The 21,525-nt window shown below is 33.4% G+C and overlaps 1 protein-coding gene and 2 long non-coding RNA genes across 3 annotated transcripts in view; all 3 read right to left on the reverse strand.

The window, feature by feature from the left end:
• Nucleotides 1–21,525, reverse strand: part of LOC149903740 (uncharacterized) — a 336,421-nt gene that overhangs the window by 32,714 nt on the left and 282,182 nt on the right. The window lies entirely within an intron of this gene.
• Bulli (regulator of MON1-CCZ1 complex protein bulli) lies at nt 856–21,508 on the reverse strand. The gene is made up of 12 exons (XM_090108286.1): nt 21,314–21,508; nt 20,803–21,173; nt 20,434–20,555; nt 19,915–20,033; nt 19,273–19,386; nt 18,427–18,559; nt 18,009–18,109; nt 17,544–17,701; nt 16,080–16,221; nt 4,363–4,605; nt 3,851–4,052; nt 856–1,218 (listed from the first exon to the last, which is right to left on the reverse strand). Exons 1-12 carry the CDS (start codon nt 21,431–21,433, stop codon nt 1,163–1,165), a joined length of 1,881 nt encoding a protein of 626 aa, XP_089964412.1. The 5' UTR covers nt 21,434–21,508; the 3' UTR covers nt 856–1,162.
• LOC149903750 (uncharacterized) lies at nt 5,785–6,702 on the reverse strand. The gene is made up of 2 exons (XR_016457357.1): nt 6,564–6,702; nt 5,785–6,414 (listed from the first exon to the last, which is right to left on the reverse strand). It is a non-coding gene; the product is annotated as an uncharacterized LOC149903750 (long non-coding RNA).

Raw genomic sequence — 21,525 nt, forward strand, 5'->3', positions numbered from 1 at the left:
TACGAAGTCGACATTTCAACAAAAAAATGTCACATAGATAATTCATATAAAATTTTAAGAAGGTACTATGCAATATGGAGGTGGCAATTGAACTACTTCATCTGAATTTCAATTTAGTTCAGTCACTTTTGAGTTAATCCATAATACCTACATTACAAATAAAACAAAAGGTTAAATCTAGGAAAGACTACAATATATTAAGCTCTAGATTAAACTCAAAAGTTCATCTTCATTTTACTTTATCACTAATCACACCAAAATAACAATAACAAAAAATGGTCTATTAGCCATTCTATTAGCGTCAAACGGTACAAAGATAAACTTGTTACGACCTTGAGACTAGTTTTTATTTATTTACTCGTATCAAACAGCAAACTAGTATTTTTCACGAATTTAGTTGTACTTGTAGAAGGGATATAAATAAAGTGGGATGGGCTTATCCATAAAGATATATGAAATTACTTTAATAATGTATTTGCAGCCGAACTCAGATCTACAGATATTTTAAGAAACAGGGTTATAAATTGATATTAATAGATCATCACTTATATCAGATATATCTAACCAATTCTGTATCGATATATGGTAGCTTTTTCTAGCTTTAATTTAATTAGAATTTTATGTACTTTTATTTGTAAAAAAATAAAATACCTAAGTATTTACTAAGAATATGTTTTTGTCATTGCATGAATTTACCTGTAACTCTTTAACAAAGAAAATCATTTACTTACATAGATATTTTGATTGCATAACATTATATTATTTAACTTGAGTCTTGAAAACTATATCATATGAGTTGAGATAATACTGACCAAATAAAAAACCAAAATGTTTGGATATTATTATTATTTATTAAAAAAAATCAATATTAACAAAATATTTTTTACATAACATGTTATATATGCAATATTTTCTATAATTTCACTTTATTAGCATTTTTCAAACGCTTTTCCATTATTCAGTTTTTATTTTTTACCATGATGTAAAATTAATTTAAAAGGAAAAAATAAATTTTACAAAATAGTTACCAAATTGCCTTTTATATATACAATTTTTATGAATTACACAATCAAATTAATTATTTTTAGAAAAATAATTATTACAATTAAATTACAAATCACATTTCAAATTAAAGCTAGTTATTTAGATCACCCTAAATTATTTACGAATCTGCCATAAGTTGTTTGTAGTATTCAATATACTGTTCGCATTGTTCTCCTGAAAAAAAAAACAAATTAATCACTAAATAAACGATATTATCCATAATAATTGGCGCCTGTTTGTCTGTCTGTTACGCTTTCACGGCTAAACTACAGCACCGATTTGGAACAAATATGTAGTCGAAAATCTAGGTTATATGGACTACTTCTTGTAACGGATTTTGAAAAAAAATATTATTAGGTATCTAATAAAGCGTTTCGTATGAAAAACTGTGTCACACAGCTAGTGGTCCATAAAATCGGTTTTATAATTTATCTCTTATATTTGTAGAGTTTTTATTTTCGCTAAAATAATAACAGAAAGCCATAAAATTATATAAACTTATGGTTGTTCTAGATATAACCGTGACCTGACCTATGAACGAGATACAGATAATGTATTATTTAAATTATGTAGAATAATTTATATTACATAACTGAAAAAATAACTGCGTTAAAAACAACCGACTTCATAAACAGAAAAGTAAAAAATAAAAAAGATTTGATATTATTAATTACTACATATTATTTAGATGTGCTATTTATTAAAAAGGTTTGATGTCGGTGCACGGGCTTAATACTAGTGTTTGGCACCGACTTCAAACCTATTTGATAAATAGCACATCTAAATAATATGTAGTAATTAATAATATCAAATCTTTTTTATTTTTTACTTTTCTGTTTATGAAGTCGGTTGTTTTTAACGCAGTTATTTTTATTTAATACTTTTTAGTGTATTTATCAACACGAATCAAACGAGCCCAATCTCGATATAATTGAGTCAATATATTACTGAGTTCCTAAGGCCACCTTCCGATTCCATCATCAAATCAGCTCTATGTCTATGATAATGTTTCATCGCTATCCAATTTACATAAGTATACAAAATTTCAGCTCAATCGGTTACCGGGAAGTGAATCAAAGTTACTTGCTACATTTCAATGAAGTCATCGAGTACAGACAAAAATGCTCATAAAATAAAAACTACTGGGTTTATCCGAATAAAATTTTTATGGGACCAATTCGACACCATCCCGCATCGAACAAAAAAAGAATCACGTAAATCGGTTAAGAAACCTAGGAGTAATCGGTGTACATACATCCAAAAAAAAAAAAAAAAAATTATACCGGCCGAATTGATAACCTCCTCGTTTTTTTGGAAGTCGGTTAAAAATGTGTTGAATTATGCTTCGCAACACAAAAAAAAAAAATAGTTACAATATAAAATTTCCCGATTGGGATAATTTTTCTCAAGCTCCATGTAAGTATTATAAATAAAAATAAATAAATAAATTATGTACTACCTAAACAGAGATGAAAGTTTTGGGAAATAAGGCATGTCAAAAACGTTAGAAATCCATTTGTATCGAATCACTTCTGGCGCTATGTTACACACAAACACTTATAATTTTAAATTATTTAATAGAATATGATACGCGGTTCAGAAATTGAGTAAAGGCAAATAATTACACCAGTATAGATTCAAATGCTTTATAAATTTTTAACGAATAGAAAAACTAGCAATTTTTTTATTTAATTTCTTTCATTCATAGATAAAAAGGTTGTTTATTTCTTGATTTAAATTGATTTCACATTTCAGTGATCGATTGGTCTCTAACGTATAATTACTCTATGTAATGACATTGCGATACACCATAACAACGTGATCACATTCGAAGTGATAAGAGGTTAAAATATTAAAGATAACGGCGACAATTAAACAGGCGATAAACAATGTCAAAATTTTGAACATACGTGTTTCAGATCATGTGTTCAGTAAATTATTTTCTTGATGATGTGTAAAACAGTAAACTATTACAGATTATAAAAAACGTTATAAATAAATTATAGTAATTAATATTCGATCGCAATGCCGCAGGGAAATTAATTTATCAGAATTTCGACCACTTCCTATACCCAAAGCTTTCTTACTCTAAGTTAAACATGGCGCGCGCCTTCTCGGTTGGTCCTTGCTTGCTTATACAGGGTGTCCCACTGTTGGTATACTAAGCTCAAAGGAGGTTATAGTTTTGCATACGCTGAGTACGTAAAAAATAATTTAAAAAATCCAGACGCATTTTTTTTTCAAATAGATGAATTCTTAAAACTCTATGTGTACACCCAAAACAAGCAACCTGCCCAACTTTGCCACCAGCACGTTAGCTATCGTTTAAGATTATGTTTTCATAGACAAAATGCTCATATTAGAGAAGCAGTATATGCCGGCTGCGCGAAGCTAGAGAAGAAAACATGGATTTTCAGGAAAAATTTAGCGAAAAATTTTGGACCCAATTTTTTTTTTAAGTATTTTTTACGTGATCAGTGTATCCAAAACTACAAGTTCCTTCGCGCTTAGTATATCAATAGTGGGACACCCTGTATATTATTTCTATTATTTATTTATCTTGTCTATTGTTTATTTGATATGAGAACACTAATAGGTGACCAGCCACCAAATTTTCATCCTTGCAAAACCCGGTTGCCGCTATCTGTCTTTTACAAATCTTTACCATTAACAAAATATGGAGATCTCCTACCCTAGTCTTTACCTGTTGATACATTCGAACCCACCCACCTTTAACGAAGCGGCGCAATCTACCCCCTGGTCATTACCTGCTAGCACAAACTCACCTCTCACAAACACAACTCACCCTTAACAAAGTGCGGCGACCCCCTGAGCCTTTCATTCCTCGCCAGCAGCGCGTGGTATATCGCTCTGAAGGCGGGGTCCCGCGCGGCCCCCGCGAGCAGCTTGCGGGGTGCGAGCGCGCCCCACGCGGACACACCGCTCTGCCGAGCCGCACCTAGAGCGCTTACTGGCTCGTTCCAGCTTAATAGCACTTCCACTATTTCCTGGAATAACGTAGTTTCGATAAATCCCACTGTAAAGTCATGTAAAACATGTCAAGCTTCTGCTCGTATCAGCTCTACAGCATTGATGAAATTTTATATTCATGATTTGCTGAAAATTACAACCTCTCGTAATTATTTAGTTAACTCAGCTTTTAGTATCGTATGAAACACCAATCCAAAAATTTAAAATTATCAAATTTGGCAGTAAAAGTTACTGCTTATTACAGTTCACTATTTCAGAGTTCTTCTATATCCTGAAAACCTAGCTTCACCGTTTAAATCTACCCATTCCACTGTTGCCATTACTAACCTCATACGCCTTTAACCGCCACATCATATCCAGCGCGAGCTGCGCAGCCGCGGGATCGATATGCCCCAAGCTGAGCAGCTGGCAGGCGAGCGGCCTCGCGTCGCCAAGGCAACCGCGCCGCACGAGCGCCCGCAGCCGCCCGCCCGCACCGCGCGTCACTAGCGCACGCACGCACAGCTCAGCGGCTGCGTGTTGGACTACCATGTCGTGCCGGGATAGGGAGGATAGGTAGGCTGTTACCACCTAGTTGGAATACATACATGATAAATGTTCAAATTATATCTATATGATAAATATTCATAATATTATATCTGTAATGTATACGATCAATAAAACTGGGATAAATTACGCCACACGAGCGCACGCAGCCGCAGGCGCATTACTAACGCACGCACGCACAGCTCAGCGGCTGCGTGTTGGACTACCATGTCCTCCGGGATAGGGAGGATAGGTAGGCGGTTACCACCTGGTTGAAATTATATAGATATCATAAATGTACTAATGATAAATCCAAATCAATTCTGTATAATCCTATTAATATTATAAAAGCGAAAGTTTGTATGGATGTTTGTTACTCTTTCACGTAAAAACTACTGAACCGATTACAATGAAATTTAGCACACATATAGAAGGTAACTTGGATTAACACATAGGGTAGGTTTTATCCCGGAAATCCCACGGGAACGGGAACTATGCGGGTTTTCCTTTGAAAACGCGGGCGAAGCCGCGGGCGGAAATCTAGTAGATTAATAAAATAAGTGACGTATATCTGATTAAATTCCAGTCCGAGGCAAAGGCCTAGGACCTCCAAAAATAAAAATTGTTATATTATGAAAACACAACGTTTGTAAAAGTAAGACGTGTATATTATGAAGTTATGAAAATACAAATAAATTTCGATAGCGGGATGTAAAGTAAAGCTTACGGCATCTATTGATCTGTCTTTACAACCATTTTACATTTTTTTACATTACCACGACATCTATCGAAATAAGGATGGTACTTATAGCCGTGCCGCTTTTATGCTCGACTTTTTGTACTAGAGCGTTTTCAAAAAAAGTGTACCATGACTGAATTTATGGATAAATTTTAAATGTTGCATTTTTAATGAAAATTTGATTCAGAAATTTTAAATATACATGTAAGTAAAATTATATTTAATTGCTTGCAGATTAATTTGTTTTACGAGAAATCATCAAAATAAATTGGGACTGTGAAAAAAAGTGTCAGTTTTGCGACAGTCATCAATGCTCATGTAACTATTAACTACGAAGAAAGACGCAAAATATTTTGATTGTGTTACGAAGATTATAACATACATTATTTAAAAAATAGAAAATTGAAGTCGACAAATTAATAAAATTCCTATTAAACTAGCTTTAAGTTCTGTTTTGCCACAGCTGATGCCAAAGTAGCCGTTACTTTTACGATACTTAATACATTTCGATTAAAATCGGCAAAGTGATTATTTCATTTCGGAACAGTAAAACCATTTTAAATATTGAAATCAAATTATTTGTGTCCCTTATAATAAAAAAAATGTAAAAACTAACATTTTTCTTGTCGCAAAACGGGGGACTGTCGCAAAACCGATAGACCATTTTTTATTAGGCTAGGTTTATATTGAATCCAATTTACATGGTTAAAATAAAACCGAGAATACGTTTGCAAAAATTTTATTTTAGTCTCATAAAAAAAGTACAACAACACACAGTTTGACACAGTATCAATTTTAGGGTAAAACTCAGAGTTATGGCGAGTTTCGCAAAATATAAGTAGGATATATCTTTAGCCGGTTATACGCATGTCTTTAGAAGTACTGTTAACCCAATAAGTCTAAATAAATAATAAGATACCGTTTAGGCAAATACTACTTCTTAGGACACGAAGTGTAATACGAATAAAAAAACGATGTAAAAAGTTACGAACATTATATTAACTGGAACCTTATCACAATTTAGGAACCGTTCCTTATAAATTTAATAGAGATCAGTTGCAACTGAAAAATAACCATGTTGTTGGAGCTTTGTGGAACTTAGAATGTTTTCCAATCTGAAAAAAAGAAAAAAAGATAAGTGGTTAAAGTATCAAAACTTCCTGCAAACTCCTATAACAGTAGGAAGAATGTAATAGTTAAGGGTATTTATGATAAGACAAAAAAAAACTAATCTCAAGCTTCAGAAGAAATAAATACACTACACCTTTTAACTTTCCATACATGTATCACATATGTATTCAGGGTATACCTGCTGACCAACGCATTCATAGCAATACCATTTTTTGTATATACATACATGTCCTTTTTGGTCCCGAGATTAGTGAAACCTAAAAATATGAAAAAAATTATAAAAATTATGAAGAATATTACAATGACAATCTAGACTTGGCTTTATGCTGTCAGTTTTGCGACTTTTCTTGTCAGCCTATTATAGGTCACGAAGCAAATTGTTGCAAAACTGACGTGACGTTTTCTTCTCAGTTTTTAGTCAAAATTATATTCTGACGAAAAAATGTGCCTACCCTCATTATCAAATGTAAATAACGGTTAATGAATATATTGCTCATCTTCTGAAAGTATTTAAACGATGTTTACTTACCTGTATCAAGTAATAATATGTCTCAAACCAGACAGTAGAAATTTCAACGGCCGTTGCACTCACAAAACACGTCTGTTTTACTCGAACTGTATTTGAAAATAAGCTTTTTTAAATTGGCGGACGGTGAATGTAAACGATAATTTTGCCATTAAAAAAATTCAAATAGTAATCTAAAATTTCTAAGTGGCATTATTAGCCGTGGTAAACCCGACATGTCCGGTCGGTACCACTTTTTAAGATATTTTTGGAAATCCAATTGTTTTCAAACGATTATAAGGCCGTAATTATGAACTACATGCGACGATTCGCAAATAAATGTACTTTTAAACGACACTAAAACTTATGGTACCCTGGTATAAAACTTTTTAGAATCGCTTCTCTAACATCGAAGAACTTGGATGGGGACACGCCAGAAACTGACACTTTATTTTTAAAAATGATTACTTATTTCAAAAATAGTACGCAATGTTTCCGTGAATTAATTGTTTGCATTTATCAAATTATGATGTATTTAATACTTTTCAAGCATTACAATAATTAGCCATAATATAAATTTTACTTGTTATTCGACTTGAAACACAGGGGACAGGCCGAAAGTGAGGGGTACACTTTTTTTTGAAAACGCTCATTTAAATAGATATTCATTTAATTTTCCGTTTGAATATTATGATAAACTCTACGCGAATCCCAAAAATTACGTAAACAAGAAGCGAACGAGAGGGGGAAGGTAGGGGCGGAGCGGCGCTAGCGCCTTTGAACTTGAACTATATCTGCGACAGTCAGCGCATAGACTTACAAAATAATGTTAGGAGAGTACAATAAAAGCTTAAAAAATCACTAAAAAATAATTTATTGCGTTATGCCAAAAGTCGTAGAACAAATGTTGTTACGTATGATGTTAGCTATCTTGTCCTGCGAGGTTGCTGGTGTTTTACAAGTAACCCTGTATATATGTATTCTATCCCACCAAAAACATAAATGTAAAAATTGGAGCCGAGTTCAATCGTTGACTTAATTTGCCAAAAAAATAAATGAGATCTAAATGTGTGCCAAGTATAGACAGTTCAGAAATACCTCACAAAATATAAACAGTATGTAAAACTAGCCCCATCAAATTATGGGGTTCAATAGGTCATTAGTTAAGGTACTTGTTTATCTTGGGGTCCTCTTTATATGTACCAAATTTGGTTTGTTTAAGTTAAATAGTTTTCGAGTTATAAGGGGGTGAAAAGTGGCTCCAAATGGTTCGTGTAAAATCACACACGGCTGCTGCTCGCCAGTTCTCTTCGCTTGAACTCGGCTTGACACGCTACCGCGTGTCTAGATTTCACTAGCTACAGCTTTTTTATTGAAAACTTGTATCCAATAGACTGAAAAGTTTGGAGGTTAAGTCTTATCACATTATCTTTCTACAATTTCTACTTATTTTGCCAATATGATAAATATGTAGTTTGTAAGGATCTATAGTTGGATATAGATAATATTATCTACACTAATCCATCAGACCCCGGAATCACAGACACAATAGAAAATCTATTGTGTCGCGGTCGGATCTGGCCGTTCGGGGCTCAATGGGCTAATATTATAAAGAGGAAAACTTTGTTTGTTTGTTTGATTGTAATGAATAGACTCATAAACTACTGGACCGATTTCGATGAAATTTGGCACAGACAATCTTTAGACCCTGAGAAAGAACATAGGCTAACTTTTATTGCGAAATATGTACCACGGGCGAAGCCGGGGCGGACCGCTAGTATATGTATAAAAGAAGTCGGAATGAAAACGATGCACGAGCGTGCAGAGCTCGGCGGTCGGGATCGCATCCCGAAAAAACGCGGTAGTTTGTTACCACGTAACAAAAATAGAATGTAACTACTAGACCGGGAGATACTGACACAAAATTTCGAGTCATTTGTAACAAGGATGGCGGTTCTACAGGGGTCTTAGTACGCAATGACTAAAAGAATAAAAACCGGCCAAGTGCGAGTCGGGCTCGCGCACAAAGGGTTCCGTAGCAGCAAATATAATAAATTACAGTTAAATCAACCTATCTCAAAAACTATAAGAGATACTTTGATCAAACCAAAAATCGTTGAAAGAGTTAATTAGCATGCATCACCTCTATTTTTTTTAGAATTTTATACCCCGTAGTTATAAAAATAGAGGGGGGGGGACATACTTTTTACGACTTTGAGAGCTGATATCTCAAAAACCGTTCACTTTAAGAAAAATGTTTTTTAGAAAACTTTATATCATTTTAAAAGACCTTTCCATTGATACCCCACACGGGTATGTACATCGAAAAAAAAAATTTCATCCCTCAGTTACATGTATGGGGGGCCCCACCCCCAATTCTTTTTTTTACTATTTAGTGTCATATTTTTGTAGCGGTTCATACAACACATATTCCCATCAAATTTCATCACTGTAGTACTTATAGTTTCCGAGTAAATCGGCTGTGACAGACGGACAGACGGACAGACGGACAGACGGACATGACGAAACTATAAGGGTTCCGTTTTTGCCATTTTGGCTACGGAACCCTAAAAATGATGGTGTGAACGCTGGTACCGGTGGCTTAGTCGCGTGGGCGTTTGTCGAACTCGTCGGAAAAATAGCGAAAGTCAAACGATTTGTAACACAAAAATTTTAGAATTTACCGATAGCCCATAAAAAAGTAGTAGGCGGTAGTGTCATGCCATACTTTTCCGGTGTGACTTACAGCCCGCCATACCGATGCGAATGTGTTGATTTAAATAAAACAATCATTCAACCATTTGCACCAGGCTAACTTTTGCACAGGTAACTATCGTCGTGCAGCCATTTACGAAAATCGCCATGCCATACTTTTCGGACGATTCCAAATGGTCGCCATACCGCCGAAAATCTGCAAAAAATTTTTATTTCGCCAAACTTTTTGTACCAGTATTGCATTTGGATTTTTGGAGAGTATTTGATAAAATGTGACCATTATTATATTTGCCATACTTCTAGTAGGGGGAAAAAGTGCTGTCATACTTGAAAACTTAATTTATTATTAATTTATATAAGTGAAGATTTCCAACACATAGATCTTTGAAATTTTGTATTTATATTTGTTGATCCTCAAACTTACAGGAAAAATAAGTGCCATACTGTTACAAATCGTTTGACTTTCGCTATTTTCCGACGAGTTCGACTAACGCCCACGCGACTAAGCTGCCGGTACCAGCGTTCACGCCATCGTTTTTCTTTTTGTCATTGCGTACTAAGACCCCTGTAGAACCGCCATCCTGTTACAAATGACTCGAAATTTTGTGTCAGTATCTCCCGGTCTATACATATTTACTATAGTTTTGACACTTGATGATACCCTGATAGCCTATTGAATACATTAAAAATAATTTATGCATACCAGCTTGCCCGGATAGAGCTTTTTTTGTAAATCATCCTCATTCGAGGGTAGTTGACTAATAATCTCATCACTAGAAAATATCCCGCCAATAATATAAAATAATGTTCTTAATAATACTTGTGTACAGGCGATTTGAAGTTAAACAAAGAATATGAATTTTAAAACGTGGATTTAACATATCTATACTAATATTATAAAGAAGAAAGGTTTGTAATTATGTATGTATGGTTTTCACGCATAACTACTGGACCGATTTTGATGAAATTTGGCACAGATAATCTTTAGACCCTGAGAAAGAACATAGGCTACCTTTTATTGCGAAATATGTACCACGGGCGAAGCCGAGGCGGACCGCTAGTATAACATAAGGAAAATATGTTCCTAAAGTTGGTCCACCAGAAATCTGGTAAAAAATATGTTTCTTTGATATTTTAATGTCAATTTTATGACAAAGATAAACATCCGGAATCATAAAATCGACATAGAATTGCGACATATTTTATCATACTGAAAAATATAATAAACAATGTTTGTGTGACGTAAGGCACAGGTTCGAACACCATGACTTTACTTGGCTTTTTCTATTACATATAGATTAGCTTCATACCGTTAATATTATGTTAAAGATATTTGTAAATTTCGTGACATGTATCATCGTATTACAGTGATGTTATTTACGTTTTCAATCCCCAAGTTTTTAAATAAGAATGGCAATGGTCACCTGTGAACCGTTACGCAGATAACATTTATTGATTTTTTTTTAAGAATAACAATGAAAATAAACCTTTTTGATTAAATAATGTTAGCATTTCATTTTAAATTATTAAATGAGACAATTATGATTTAATGATTGAACCAAAATCATAGATTTCATGAAAAATAAATGAAAACCTCATGAAAAATAAATCTTGGAAAATAAATAGTTGTTTCTATATTCCTTAAAAGAAAAATATTGAATGTTATAATACTACTAACGCCATCTATCGAAAATGACAATGAATGAGGCAATTGCAATATTTATTTTTACGCTATTTTTTATATTTATACGCTTCGATTGGAAATGGGTTAAGAGATTAATACTCAGAATAGTGTAGAATAGTAAGTAGAATGGAATAATGAGGCCCGATTCACGGCTTATTAATAAGATCCGTTTAAATAACAAATACGTGAGTCAAAAGTAAAGTTAAAGTTAACAATCAAACCGGGCATGAAAAGTCCAAAGTATGGAATCTCAAACTCAAACTCAAACTCAAACATTTATTTATTCAATTAGACTTCTTAAAGAAGCACTTTTGAAACGTCATTACATATTTTAAAATTTACCACCGATTCGGAAAGCAGTATCTACGGAGAAGAACCGGCAAGAAACTCCATAGTTGCTCTTTTAAATCATGTCAGTTTTACAATTTTACAAAATACATATGTAACAACATATAAGTATTGTAATAACATGCCAAAGAACTGTCCTGTGGTTTTTACGCGACAACCCTCCATGGGTTTTTATCGTCCATATATTCCTGAATACTGTAGTACGCTCTCTGAACTAGTACATTTTTTATATAAGTTTTAAATTTAGAACTACTAAACTCTTTAATATTATGAGGAATTCTATTGTAAAAGCGTATACCTTGACCCATAAATGAATTTTTAACTTTAGCTAATCGGAAAAATGGCATTTCAATTCTATTTCTGTTCCTTGTGCCATAACAGTGTCTATCTCCTACTCTTGTGTGTAAGTCGGCGTTTTTGTGTACATGCAAAATATTATTAAATATATACTGTGATGGTACAGTAAGGATACCAGTATTCTTAAAGAGATCTCTTAGTGAGTCCCGAGCACGTAAATTATATATAGAACGAATGGCTCTTTTCTGTAAGATAAATATAGTTTCTATATCTGCTGCCCTGCCCCATAGTAGAATTCCATAGGACATAATACTATGAAAGTAGCTGAAATAAACCAATCTAGCTGTATCTTCATCGGTGAGATGCCTTACCTTTCGGACTGCATATGCTGCTGAACTGAGCTTACCTGCAGCGGTGTTGACATGGGCTCCCCACTGTAGTTTCTCGTCCAATGTTAACCCAAGAAATACAGTCGATTCTGTAGGGTGTAATACCTCCCCGTTCAAGGTAATATTTCTGCTTAACTTTTTAACGTTTGGTAGTAAAAATTCAACACAAGTTGTTTTTTTGGCATTTAATAATAAATTATTAGCAGTAAACCAGTCGGATATGTGTAAAAGAGCACTGTTCACTTCGTCAACATTTGGGTCATGCCTATCCACATTAAATATTAATGAGGTATCATCTGCAAACAGAACTATTTCACACCTATCCTGTAAATAATAAGGTAGATCATTGATATATACCAAGAACAAGAAGGGTCCTAAAATAGATCCCTGTGGAACACCAATGTTAATTGACGCACCGCTAGAACGTTCTCCATTAACAACTACAGTTTGTATCCTATCATGCAGGTATGAGGCTATGAGGTTCTGAGCTTGTCCTTTAATCCCATAGTGATTAAGTTTACGCAATAAGGTACAATGTTCAACGCAGTCAAATGCCTTGGAGAGGTCACAAAATATCCCCAAAGCATTTTTTGAGTTTTCCCATGCCTTATATATATGTGTTAGTAGTGCAACTCCAGCATCTGTGGTTGAGCGCCCCTTTGTGAAACCAAACTGTTTGGTGTGCAGCAAATTATTAGATGCAAAGTGACTAGTCAATTGGTTTAATATTAACTTTTCGAATACCTTACTTAATGTTGGTAAAATCGAGATAGGTCTATAGTTGTTACAGTCTTCTTGATCGCCTTTCTTAAATAGAGGTATAACTTTACTAAGCTTTAATAAATTAGGAAATGTACCATAGTCACAACACTTATTAAATATAAAAGCTAAATTGTTCGCAATATTTTCTATTATATTATTAACTAAATTTACGGACATTCCCCAAAGATCACAAGTATTTTTTAAATTTAGTGTCTTAAAGGCTGTAACAATATCATTAGCAGTTACGTGTCGCAATTCAAATAATGTGCTGCACCCCGCAACATGGTCCCTCAAAAAGGTCTCTGCAAGTGCTGAAGACGAATTTAAATTATTAGTAATGCTAGCAGGGACACTACTAAAGAAATCTTCAAATGCAAGCGCAACATCAGCATTTTTGTCAATAACCATGCCATTATTAACAAGTTTTATGGTATTACTTGATTTGCTTTTACCCATTTCACCATTAATAATAGACCAAACTGTTTTAACTTTATTATCGGAGTCGCGTATTTTATCTCTGATATACAAACGCTTCGCAGTAAAACAAACAATTTTAAAAGTTTTTGAGTAATTTCTAACATAACTAAGAAAAGATGGGTCTTTATTATATTGCTTCATACCATATAACTCATAAAGAACGATCCTACACCTATGTATGCTAGGTGTCGCCCATTTACTAAATGGTAAATCCTTGGTAATATTTAAAGATTTAACTTTAAATATTTTTTCAAATTCATTATGCACTAAATTAAAAAGATTTTTAAACATTTCACAAGGATTATTATGACAGGATTGATCATTCAGTACGGGCAGGCTTTTATTAATATTATCTCTAAATTTATTAATGCCTTTTTTAGTTATAGGCCTAACATTAATTCTTTTAAATTCAGGTAAACAATCCCATTCAAAAACTACTTTCTGGCCACAGTGATCCGAAGTGAGTGTATTGAGAATATTTTTCTCTAAACAGTTGCAGTCGCAGTATATATTATCAATACAGGTTGCAGAAGTAGGTGTAATTCGTGTGGGTTCATTAAAAAGTTTATACAGATTAAATGACTGAAACAAATTAACAATTCGTGTTGCCGTTTGTGTTTGTAAAAGTATATCAATATTAAAATCACCACATACTATAACTTTTTTTTTACTCCTACTTAAACGCTTTAATATTTCTTCCATGACTGTCTCAAACATATTATAGTCACTGGAAGGGGGTCTATAAACGCAAACAATAATATAACGCTCCAGCTCCACACAGGACAGTTCAATGGTCCGTTCTACAGAAAGGCTAACAATGTCAGTTCGTTCCTTGCATTTTAAACTATTGTGTACAAAAATAAGAGAACCTCCATGAATAGCGTTTGTTCTAAAGTATATACTTTTTAATTTATAATTATCAATATTTATTAACAACTGACATTGTTTAAGCCAATGTTCTGTTACACAAAATATTTTAATTCTATTATGATTTAAAAATAATTCTATTTCTAATAATTTGCTAGCCAAGCCTTGAATATTTTGATGCACAATAGAAAAAGACTGCTTAGCTGTTGTCTTATAAACTAGTTTAAATCTAGCTTAGGGCTAGATTGTCTGTCAACACTTAAACTAGGTTGATGTATATAATTACTACTACATAAAATTATAGTAGATCCAGGGTCTGATACTAAACATGTACCAGACTGGTTAATAATTTTATATGCTATTAACATAGCAAGTTCTCTCTTATATCTAAATGGCAGATACACTGTATTCTTTGTCAAACAAAAAGATTTAATACAAGAATTTATGTCAAAATATATAAATGCATCACTATGATGATTTGTTAAATTATATAATTTCAAGTTAATATTATAGATAAATTTATATTGATTTTGTGTCAAACCAGGCAAATATGGTAATGTACACAACATAAATTTGCATTTTGTCTCACTACTAATTTTTAACATTTTTTGAAATCCTATATCTATGTCATGTTTTTTTAATTTAAAACTATCTCCATATAATATAATAACAATACTATTTTCATTAAAAGTAAAACTATCTAATGAATTCATGATATTATATGTAAATGAAGCATTAGGAGTACAAAAATTAGTTACTTTATGCCCCAAATTGTTAAGCAAAGCGCCAAATCCCTGACCAATATTGTCTGACAACACAATAATTTCCTGCGTGGAAAGATGTTTCGTTTTAGTAGATGGAATTGTTGCCGTTGATTGAATACTATGTATATCAGTGCAGTCAATTAGCTTATGGGGCGACTGTTGCTTATTGTCACTTATTGAACACTTACATACATAGTTATTGGTTAGAGATTCGAAACGATCCATATTTTCATTGCTTAACTTAATTAGGTAATCTGCCTCTTTTATGTGTTCATTAATTTGTAACTGGGCAGCAGAATATTTTTGGTTGAGGTCAAGTAATGTATCATTTAATGAGTCTATTTTCTCCTTCAGTTCAGTAGTTTCCACTTCATATATCATTTTATAATGTTCTAAGTCCCTATGATATCTATCTAACTCTTTCACAAGACTGTTATTTTTATTTTGTAATTGTACTACATTTTTCCATGAAAATCTATTTCTAATAATTGATTTTGTACGTTTTATAAACTTACTTAATCTAAGATATTTTTTCAATTTGTTGTGTGAATTGAACTTAATGTTTCTACTGTTTTCAAAACCACTTAACTGTCCACATTCAAGCAGTTCACCAAAAAGACTGTTGGATGAATTGCAATCTTTTTTTAAGGCTGTCGTATAATCTTTTTTTTTTTACATTAGGATAGGTAGACATTTGACCACAGTCCCACCTGATGGAAAGCGGTGACGCGGTCTATGGTGGTAAATCATGTCTACCTAGAAAATTTTTTTCGCCTTTTAATTTTTTAATTGACAATTTACAAAAAAAAATTGATATTTAATGTGTATGAGAGCAGCCCACCTGCACCAGATGGTCTATATCCGCGTGCAGCTGCAGCACGTGGCCGCAGAGATCCGCCTGCGATATCAGCACCGGGAACGTGACGCACTTGTCACCCACGTGCCCCGCTGTGTTGCGGGCCACTTCTAAGTCTGCCCATTTCCTGATTATATTCACTCGAATAAACCACTAGACCCACAATCACGTTTAAAGAAGAAGTAAATAATTGAAGTGAAACTTCTTTATCGGGGTTGGAAAAAAATTCTGTGTAACATTTTTTCGTTACGCGTGACATTTTTCCGTTACGCGCCATCTTTTTTTATCCCTACCACGCGTGATTCGACGTATTTCTGTAAAGTTGCATATAGTAAATTATTTTTTGAAAATTAGGTCATAAAGAAGTTTCACTTCTTACGTGTGTACACTAGTACACGCACACATTTTTTCTAATTCATGATTTATAATTTTAATTGATATTTTGAGGTCGTGGGTTCGATTCCCACCCAGGGCAAATATTTGTGTGATGAACATAGATGTTTGCTCTGTGTCTGGGTGTTAATCCATACTAATATAATATTATAAATGCGAAAGTAACTCTGTCTGTCTGTCTGTCTGTTACTCAATCACGCCTAACCTACTGAACCAATTTGCATGAAATTTGGTATGGAGATATTTTGATACCCGTGAAAGGACATAGGCTACCTTTTATTGCGAAATATGTACCCCGGGCGAAGCCGGGGCGGACCTCTAGTTATCTATATAAGTATTTATTTAAAATTATATATGTATGTTTCAGAAGTGTAGCATGCCTTGGCGGGGCCCCGTATAAAAATTTGTTTGGGGGCCCTTAGGAAGGGTAAAGATTTCTAACAAAAGCGCACGTTGGGGGCCCCCTTGGCGCGGGGGCCCCGTATAATTGATACGGCAGATACGGCGGTAGCTACGCCCCTGGTATGTTTATCAGCCATCTGGTTTCCATAACACGAGCGAAAGCTTAGTATGGGATCAGATCATGCCGTGTGTGAAAATTGTCCTGAAATATTTATTATTTATTTTTTCTCGTGTTTATGGGCGGTGGTAACCACTTAAATGTAGGTGGCCCACCTACCCCATTGCTTGATCTGACATAAAATAATGTCAGAAACAAAACTCTGCCCATGCGTGTATTAGGCAGAGTTTTATGATAAGCGATTTAATAGACTTGGAACTTTACTGCCACGACATTAGGTGTGAATCTGAATGAATGTTATAAATCGAGACGATTATTTTATTGACGTTTTAAAAAGCGATTTTGAGTATATTTAATTTAATTGCCTCAATATTATAAATAAATTTTGAACGAGATTATTTTCTAGCTTGTTACATTTTGAATAATTGCTGCTATGCTCTTAATGATCAGAAATTTCAATTTCTTCCGGAAACTTACAAATTAAACATTAAGCATATCTGTTAATTCCTAAGTAAATAGAAAAGTTTATCAAGTACCTGTAAACAGCGTTGATTTCATCAAAAACCTTGGACAATTCAACGAGGTATGTCCCCGCGTTGGTGACCAGCTGGTTTAATATTTGATAGATCGCGTCTTTGCCGTTCTTTCGCCTTAATAGAACAGCCACTATCTTTGATATCTCGTCTTTTGGTACCTGTAGTTTTTTTTATTATTATTAAAATATATAAAATATAGGTTGCAGAAGTTCGTACAGTTTTGATAATTTTTTTATGGGCAACACAGATAATTTGACCAAATAAAATCATAGTTTGATTGCGTATTAAACTAAAATTATCTGTTACGGTTAATCCCATTTCTACCAAAAAAAAATAATTATTACCTGTATTTTTACCATCATTAGAAAGTAAATTGTAGCTTGATGTTAAAAACAATCAAGATATTTTATTTATTCGTAAAAATTATTTGATTAGCATAAAAATGAATAAAAATAGGGTCTTTACATTATGTGCCAGTCCAGAGTGAATAAGTTGCACCTTCCATAGACATCCCAGTCTCGCATCTATGATATAGTCTGGTTGAAATACAACCCAGTTGCCAGAATCTAATATATTTTGTTAAGAAAATTCCCCTGGTAATAAATTAAACTATTTTAACCAGATTTTGTTCCTTCGCAGCAGCACTTAACACACATCTATGATTTGTGAGTGAAATTTCTATTAGAATTTTAGTTTTAAATATTGTTTCAAATTAGATACAATTTAATTTATACTGTTTATCTCACTTTATGTTACAGTCTATTCTTTTAATTTATCAACTAAAAAAATTACTACGAAATGCAACTATATTACGATTCCTTGAAACTTACTTCTGAGTTCGTTAAATTTAATTTTTGAAGAGGGTAGTCATAAAAAAGGATACACATAGGGCACTCCTGTCCATCGACAAGCGCCGGTTTCATAGATATGCCTTGCACTATGGGCAGGTGCATTGCAATGTTGCCCTCGCGTTTTGTTTCCTCCATTATATCAAATAGTTGTGATGTTTGGCTAGACTGGAATTGTTAAAAATATTAGATAGATCTTGCAGTATAAATTAAAGATTTTAACGGATTTTAAACGCGATTTATTCATTATATTTTTATCCCGACGTTTCGCACACTTTGCAGCGAGCGTGGTCTATAATGAATAAATCGCGTTTAAAATTCGTTAAAATCTTTAATTTCTAAATTTATAATACTCGCGTAAAATCAAACACAAGAAAATACTATGTTACAGTTTGTTTTACGTAATATAAAACTTATATAAATAAGATATAAATGTGTTTAGTTATACTTGAATGCCAATCGAAATGAACTGATTTAAGATAAAATTTAGCATGCAGATAATAACTACACATTACGTAGAAATCAAATTTAAAGTGTTGAAATAAACAGATTACGTAGCGCACACAAACAGTTAAAATCCTTATTATTTTATAATATACTAGCGGTCCGCCCCGGCTTCGCCTGTGGTACATATTTCGCAATAAAATGTAGCCTATGTTCTTTCTCAGGGTCTAAAGATTATCTGTGCCAAATTTCATCAATATCGGTCCAGTGGTTTATGCGTGAAAACCATACATACATACATACATACATACAAACCTTTCCTCTTCTTAATATTAGTATAGATATATGAAGTAAACATCTTCCAAATTAATTCACTTTAATTGTCGATTCCTCTCAATCCTTTAGACACATCACACATAAATAGAATCAAGTATTACCTGATGATGAATAACTAGAAGGTGGTCAACAACACTAACAGCGAATCTTCCCACGAGGCCTGTTTTCAGCACATGCTGAATGCCCTGACCACCAGATATTGGCATCAACCATACCTGTAAATAAAATAACGTGGGTACATTTAAAAAGAGTGTGCGTGCCGAGCACATGTGTTAGAAGTGAAACTTCTTTGGCAAGATTACCAACCAAAATCATCGCCTTACTCCATGGCGAGACGGTATTGCCATGACGCGACCTTGAGAATTTACTCTCAAAGCGCTAAGAAGTTTCACTTCAAAAAATATTAATAGACACTTCCGATTTTTTTAAGTCATTATAAATTGTGTTTCATCATGCTGTCTTTTTTTTCTATTAGCCTTAAATATGTATGTTCTATTTGTTGTGAAATTTGTGAAAAATGACTTTCAAATCAATAAAATTTCATTTCTTTTTTTTTCAAATTCACATTGTATTTGAATGTGAATTGACATTTATTTGCTTGTATAAGGTATTGAGAACTTATTGCGATTTGCTCATCTGAAAATATTATTTTTGACTAGCAACAACAGATCTAACTCTAAAGGAACAACTACACAATACATCATTACATGGGACTTTTAAAATGAATAATTGTATACTCATACCTCTGTTGGCCCAGCAGCAGCAGTAACAGGGTTGCCATGTCTAAATATAGCGCACCATGATGCATCGCACAGACGCAATACAAATACATCTCTTTCTACCACTGGCCTGGAGGAATCTACTGCAAATAAAATAAAATTAATGTATTATTTGTCTTTTATTTTGATTCAATTTATATCTATACTAATATTATAAAGCTGAAGAGTTTGTTTGTTTGAACGCGCTAATCTCGAAAACTACTGGTCCAATTTGAAAATCATTTTGGCCTATTTATCGAGGAAGGCTATAGGCTATATATCATCTCGCTAAGACCAACAGGAGCAGAGCAATGCAGGTGAAACCGCAGAGCACAGCTAGTAAATAATAAAAGCTTAATATTTACAAAGTACAAGATATTATTACTACAATAGAAAAATTGAAATGATGAAGTGAAATTCAGACCCGCTTCATTCACCGTAGCAAATTCCTTCTTCTCGGTTGGTAGTGATTTAAAATTGAATATTAAATATTTTTGCACTTACATTCCAATTTCTGCAGTTTAGTAATAGTGGAGTTATTGAGAGAGAAAGGTTGAAGTAAAGCACCATTGTTGCCAGCAAGCAGCACTATGTTACTTTGTGCGCACCATGAGAACCAGGCCCCGCTGAAAATATCAAGATTAAAAGTTATTATTTGCAGTTTACAACTTCCTTTTATTATTTTGCTACTTACTAACTAATTTTACTACTTTTTATTATTTTGACCGTAACATAGATTGTTCTGTAAAAATGTTTAATTTCTCTAAAAGCAGTTAGGCCACAATGTCTACGAATTAAATTATTGCATAAGCAAAGATTTTCAATGTTTACTTCAATATCATTGTATATTTAAATAATTGAAAATAAACAAACCTGAATGAAGTACTTTTTAATGTCTTCAATTGCTTTTTCTCAGGAAAAACTTGCAATAGCTCTATCCCATGATCTGTTATGAAGGCAATTTCATTCACTTTTGGCCACACAAAGCCCAAAATCTTTGCATTTTTCCATTTACATGTGTGACTATATTCAACATTTGTTGGCGCAAGATCTTTAAAGTTAGCAAATTCAACCATAGGAGTTTGAGCTTCAAGGTTTCTTTGGATGGCCAGTACTTTATGGTCAGGTGAGAATTTTATAGAAATAATAGGTCCTTTATCTTCCATTCTGAATGATGTGCTCTTCGAGTCATCCATTCCATTCACCGTGACCCCTGTTACACCCCCGGATCGGACAGTAAAAACCTGTAAATCACGAAAGGACACAAAATTATTTTTAGAAACGATTGTCTCAAATTTGTTGCACACAAATCATATTGCTTAAAGAAAATGCAAAATGGTAAATTTTTAATTGAATTAAATAATTAAAAATACATCGAACCAACCTGTCCATTTGTATCGTCAAAAAATACATTCGTTACTGGACTATCGGCATCAAATCGCTTTGGCTGCTCTGAAAGGGATAAGTAGTATTTGTCGCTGTCTTTCAGGCAAAATATTGCCATTTTTTAGGTGTTTATTTTCAATTTGTAACAACAAAAACAATCGCAAAGTAGGTACCATCTGATTTTGACTTTGATAATCAGTTTGATTTCTC

The sequence above is a fragment of the Colias eurytheme genome, chromosome 12 (genome assembly GCF_061535395.1).
Source record: "Colias eurytheme isolate Ceu_HAF_F1 chromosome 12, ilColEury1 Martin Lab GWU primary, whole genome shotgun sequence".
NCBI classification, from domain to species: domain Eukaryota; kingdom Metazoa; phylum Arthropoda; class Insecta; order Lepidoptera; family Pieridae; genus Colias; species Colias eurytheme.